General features: G+C 40.8%; 1 protein-coding gene across 1 annotated transcript; it reads left to right on the forward strand.

The window, feature by feature from the left end:
- The first annotated feature begins 695 nt into the window (after nt 1-695).
- pcare1 (photoreceptor cilium actin regulator 1) lies at nt 696-5506 on the forward strand. Its single transcript, XM_046063592.1, has 2 exons — nt 696-4042; nt 5372-5506. Exons 1-2 carry the CDS (start codon nt 696-698, stop codon nt 5490-5492), a joined length of 3468 nt encoding a protein of 1155 aa, XP_045919548.1. The 3' UTR covers nt 5493-5506.
- Nucleotides 5507-6173: the final 667 nt, after the last annotated feature.

The raw sequence follows: 6173 nt of genomic DNA on the forward strand, positions 1-6173 counted from the left end.
TTTAGATATTCTGTCAAATGGAAACATTATTAGTAATAATAATAATAATAATAAATTATAATAGTAATAACAGTAAATTCTTAGTAATTTTTATATCAAATAATGGATGTTTTATGCATGTAACTGCAACTACATTTAATGCAATTGAAAAGAAACAATGACCTTTTTTTAGAGAGTTGATTTTTTGCTTTTTTCAATGGAAATGGCCCTACGGCTAAATAAGGAGATATTGTTTTGCAAGCTATTAAAAGCCACCTGAGGCCAGCCCGCATTACCCAAATGAGCTTATGGTCTTACAAGAAGGTGAGTTTTACATGCTTTAACGTGGCATATGTGCATGCTGAGGAGTTCACTGAAAGCCTCACTAATCCTCTCAGCTGCTTGTCCTTTGTAAGGTACAGAAGGATGTGTTTCAGAGCACGCTACAGGGATATTTTTATAAACAAGACCATCGAGTCTAGGATTGATTTAGGCTATCTCTGACAGGTGGGAGTAAAATGGATTTATCAATATTTTGTTTTGGTAGCATCCTTATGGAAAAGGATCTTGTCAGACTCAACAAACTCAGCCATCTGAACCTGACAGATAGAGCAGGTGGCTAAGGACCTTGGTTTTTCTTTGCGTTATTATCTGAACTGCTGTGTTGGTGTCTCCAGGAAGACTTAAAAATCTGTGTGTATTTGAAAAGATCTGAAATGGGTTGCTCACCATCCAAAGGTAACAATTTTGGGATTCTGGGTCCCACGAAGAAGGGGAGAATGCTGCCCCCTGCACCTCAAGAAAGCCCCAGAGGTTCCCACTTTCAAAATGGAGAGGATCGTAATTCAAACGGATCAACAGATGGGGATACAAAAGAGAGGAAATCAGCAGGACAAACCCAGGTATTTCAGAAAGAGCCTCATATGACACCGCAAAAAACGAGATCTGTGACTGAGCTAGCCCCTGAAGCAGTAAACATGGATAAATTGGGGAATCAGGGAATGGACAACAACACGATTTCACAGAGAAAAGAGAAAAGTGTTGAAAAGCAGGATGTGACAGAAAAAAAGTCTGTCAGAAAACCAAAGAAAAATACCAGAGGTTTTAAGGTGCTAAAAAAGAAAGACAAAGACAAACCACCTACAGAACAGAAAGTGGACTTTCCAGAACCTTTGGTAAAAGCTCATCAAGCTGCTTATGCCTTTTTAAATCCTAGCATTAACAAATATGACATTCTACTCGGACTTTTGGATCAAGCAACCCAAACACAGATTTCTGTGCAGCCTATGGTTGCTTTTATGGCTCTACGCTATGGGGAAATAATTCAGGGGCTGGAAGAGATGGCAGATGAGGGAGAAAAAGTTTTAAAAGAATATGGGGAGCATCTTGCTTGGCCAAGCCAAATGAAAAACCTCTCATCTTCTCCACCTCTGAAGTCTGGCTCTGCTAATATTGAGCCCCCACCGGATTTGTTGCAGCAGCTGCTTCAGTACACCACACAGAGAATGCAAAAAGTCAGCCAGACTGTTGGTGGAATTGGGGACTCAGTTTTGGAGGAAGCAGTGGAGTACTTTGCCTCTGTCTCAGAACTTTTAGAGGAGAAATTGAAAGTCAAACGTGCAGTAGAGACTAGGCTAATGCAACTCTTATCACGCATTGAAATGGCCTCTCTGCGCAAGCCTGGGCCGGAGGATTCTGCTCTCTTCAGTGAGGACAGTGGTATTGGGGCTGAGAGTGAATCCCTTGCTGGATCTGAAAGACGCCAAAGGCGAGAGAGTTGTGAGTCCAGTGGGACAAATAGAACTACTCCTGTCAGTCCTATGGGGTATACCTCCATGAACATTAGGCAAGGAGTGTCAAGGCAAAAGCTTGCAAGTAAAATAAGTCCAAGTGTTTCCCTCACCTCACTTAACTCATTAGGTTCTACGTGTACTATAATGGCTAATGGCCATAGAGACTCAGGATCAGTTTCGTTAGATGATGGGGGGGAAGATGACAATGACGAAGAGATGGAGAGAGGCATGGAAGATGTGCAAGTAGGGTTTATTAAGCGATCAAATTCTTCACCTGTAGACCGTGAACAACAACGCCCACACCGCCTACCCCCAAAGCGCATAGAAAATCCTCAAAATGTAGAAATGACCCTCAAAATGAAAAATGCTATAAGTGGTAGGATACAGTTTGTCCCAACACAGAACTCTAGTGCCAAAACAAAGGTAGCTGGCAGCCCCAAAACTAGTAGACGTCAGTGGATGGATGAGGAGGAACAATCTCCGAGGAGGCCTCAAACAACAGCACCTATTCGGAGGGCAGTGGTAAAAAAGAACCCAGTGGCTAGGGAGCAACGTTCCAGGTCAGAAGAATCCCTCCGGAGCAAAGGTGAAGATCCTACTCTGCTTGAACTAGACAGAACCCAGAAGGATTTAAACCAGAAGTTGCAGAGGATGAGTAAAAGCAAGGGAGATGGCAACATGAGGACGGCTCCATCTAAACAAAATCAAGGAACCTCACCAGCACAATCTCCAGCTATAAATCGCAAACACCCTTCACTACAGAAGAACAGCAATCCCCAGCCACTTAAAGACAAAGCAGGCCTTAGAAGGCGCAACAATAAAAAACAGGAGGTAACCAGTGATGTTGAAGAAGATAAAACAAAGGACAAGAAAACATCCAAGGGTCCTAAAAAATCCACCCCACCCCCAAGTCCTCCTTTATCACCACGACCATCTTCGGGCCTTTACAGAGGCAGGAACTCTGTTAAAAAACTGATTGATACTTTCAGTCAAGGGATAGAGGAACTAGATGGTCCTAAAGCTCTGGGGCCTCTCAAAGGAGTACGGAAGTGTGGTGTTCCTGTGTTGCCTGGTTTGGGAAACGTAGAAGCTGTGCTTAGCACTGGGATAACCAGCTGTAGATCTGAATTCTCTTCATCTGACAAAACCTATGACTTTGATTTGGAGAGTCTTCCTCCGCCACCGCTGGAGGTATTAATGGACAATTCCTTTGAAAGTGCCCAGAGTCTTTCAACTGGTGTAGCAGATGAAGGGGCTACAAAAGTCAGAAAATCACCACTTTTAAAAAGGGCTGCAGTATCGCAACGGCTGAGGGCTTCGGTTCAGTCAGTGACAGTGCTGCCAAGTAAAGGAGGCCTGCCACAAGCATCCAATGTTATTTCCCTTGCTAGAGCAGATCAAAAAGGCACAACTTCTCAGAAAAAGGTCAGCTCAACAGATGTTCAACTGGAGGCAGATCCAGGAGAGGAAAAGGATGTCTTGTACCAGCAAGCCAGAGAGATCATACACCCAAGACACTCTTCAGACCCTTCAACAATTTATGAAGCAACAAATCCATCTGCCAGTCAAGAAGAATCAGCAGACATCCAAGACCACCTTTCAGTGCCTGGAACTAATACTACAGTGTCTACAGTGCCTCCTTCTTCAGTAGTCAGTAGCCAACCAGCTGCCACCCCACCCATGTCTAGGGGGAGAATGTTACCATCCACACCATCTACACCAAGCAGTCTACATCGAGGACTTCCCAGTGCCCACAACTTCAAAAGGCAGCCCACTCCACCCTCTTCAGCGAGCCCACCTGTTAACAGGAAGCTCCCCACACCACCAGCAGCTCAGAGGAGGCTCCCCAGCCCACCTGTTGCAAAGCAGAACATTTTAAACTCAAATTCCTCCTACCCTTTCAAAGCACCATCTCCACCAGCCTCACCAAAAATAAACAGATGGTCAAGGGAGAACAGCAGTGATGACTCATCTAGTGCTCGGAAGATCAGTAATGCACGTTCAGTCTTCTGCCCTGTGTCTCCATCCCTGTTTGAGGCCCAGCCTTGTCCAGTTCCTCGCCCCCCTCAAGCATGGACCTCTACCGGTGTCTCTTTTCTCTCACGTGCTTGGGGGAGTCGTGGTAGGTTTCCTGTATCTGTTCAAGGACCTCGTCCCTTCATCCGACGTAGCCATTCAGACCGAAGGCCAAGTCTAAATCTGCCACCAAGATCACCAGTCATTTCAGTGGCTGAGACTTGTGGGAGTGAGCCAGCAATATATTCACAGGGGTGAGTGTTTACCATGTTTCTGTTACACATTCTAAATCCTTAAATCCTTCCAGAATATACTAAGTTCCTGTAAATTTTGTAAGTAATTTGTTGGTATGTAACAGTTAATTCTTAACAAAATTTCTCACAAGAGACAATGCAATTTGATTCTAATTCTAAGGAAAATTGACAAGTCTTTGTTGTTAAGTACTCATTAAATTGATTTTTTTTAAATGTTATATAGAAGACAGTAATGTATATTGGTTGAGTTTATAAGAAGCAGTTAATATGAAAGAAGTAAATGTTAATTTAGTTTATGATACACACTTTTAATTATATACATATGTTTACCACCACACTGAAATCTTTTTAGTTTTGTTTGTTGAACTTTATATTTAGAGCCCAGACAGCAGCTGCAAGGACCCTATTGTAATGCAAGGAATTATCATTGCTCATTGCTCATTCCTCATATACCACAAAACTAGTACAACCCTGTCCAGGAAATATCGAGCTCCTTTCTAGGAAATTACGAAGAAAAGTTTCAAACGTTTTGTAGGAAAGTAATGGACCCATAAATTAAAGTGTTATCATGACCAGCTGTTATGTGACCAACTTCTCTCAAAAATGGATACAGTTTAGTTTTTTAGTCATACATGTACTTATACAAGAATGACCATGGTGGACATATTTCTTTCAACCACTACTGCAATTAGCTTTAAATGTGACTGAAAATGTTGCGAAACTGCTATATTATGGCCCAAACATAACTACCCATCTAATGTGTGTACACAGTATAATAAATCAATAATATGTCTTCTGAGATATGACTTTGTCTGAGATAAGAAAAGGTAGTTGCCTCAAACACAGTATATTGTTTATTTAAAAATATTTGACAATGCTGTTATACCACATTATTAGATTATCAATCAATGATTATTATACCATGTCATCTTAGACTTAAAGATGCCATGCTCACAAGATATAGTGAGTACATCAAAAATAAAAGACAATATTGAATTAAGTATTGCATAAAATATATAGAGCCAATCTTTTGAATCTCTTGCCATTTTATTCCGTCTTTTATGTATTTATCTTCCTGTTTCTGTATTAAAAGCTACATTAATTTCTAAATGTTTAGCAATATCAAGGGCTGTTTGTCACAGTTGTCTGTAACACTCTAAAACTCTTATATTTAAAGTGAATATGTAATTATATGGGGTTTTACAAGGTAAAGTGAGTCACTTTATGAGCTAATCTCAGTAATGTACCAATTCTGTTTATAACTGAAACAAACCCACCTGCCCCACTTCCTTAATTGCTAATGACAACATTCACCATTCATTTTTACAGGTTGGATGATGGACCAACCAGGGAAGATGAATTATGGCGTAGCCAATCAGACCTCAGAGCATCACGCTCTACATCACACCCGGACCTGTGTGTTGTTGGACAGGCCTTGCAGAGAGACTAAAGGGGCCAACGAAGGGCCAGTGGGATTATGGATTAGCGGGCTTTACCAAGGATTTACCACGATGTTGTTTATTCCACTGGGAAGAGAGGAAGAGCTAATTCCATACACTTCACTGTTATTACACACACCTTAAAAACACATGTTTAAATTTGTAGTGATTGGAATGGATGTGCATCTTTGCATGTATACTTGTATACATGTACTGTCTGTTCAACATGATCTTCGCTTTGTTTGTGCATAATAGTTATACATATTATGACACAATTTCATGTGCACAATATATGGTACTCATAGAAAACCTGGCTTCATAACTTCATACTTCAAATTGTATACCCAACTGCTAAACATTTAAACAGGTGTTTTGGAATCATGCATCACACAAGGTTGTAAGCGTTTACTTTCAGTTCATTCCGTTAAGAAGTTACATCTACAAAATACTATGTAGTGTCTTGGTGGCTCAATGGTCTAAGGTGTCTATCTCAATATTACCATTACTGACAAATTAGCCATATCATTGAATGGACTGAACAGAAATCAGTGTCATAAAACAATTGCATAATTTGAATCTTATTGTAAATGTGTCTTTGGTTGTTGGAAATTATGAATCCAAGCAATAATGTCACCATCAGTAATGAAATATCATACGATTGTTATTAACTATTCATCATTATTTCAGTGAGA

The sequence above is a fragment of the Micropterus dolomieu genome, linkage group LG11 (assembly GCF_021292245.1).
Source record: "Micropterus dolomieu isolate WLL.071019.BEF.003 ecotype Adirondacks linkage group LG11, ASM2129224v1, whole genome shotgun sequence".
NCBI lineage: Eukaryota > Metazoa > Chordata > Actinopteri > Centrarchiformes > Centrarchidae > Micropterus > Micropterus dolomieu.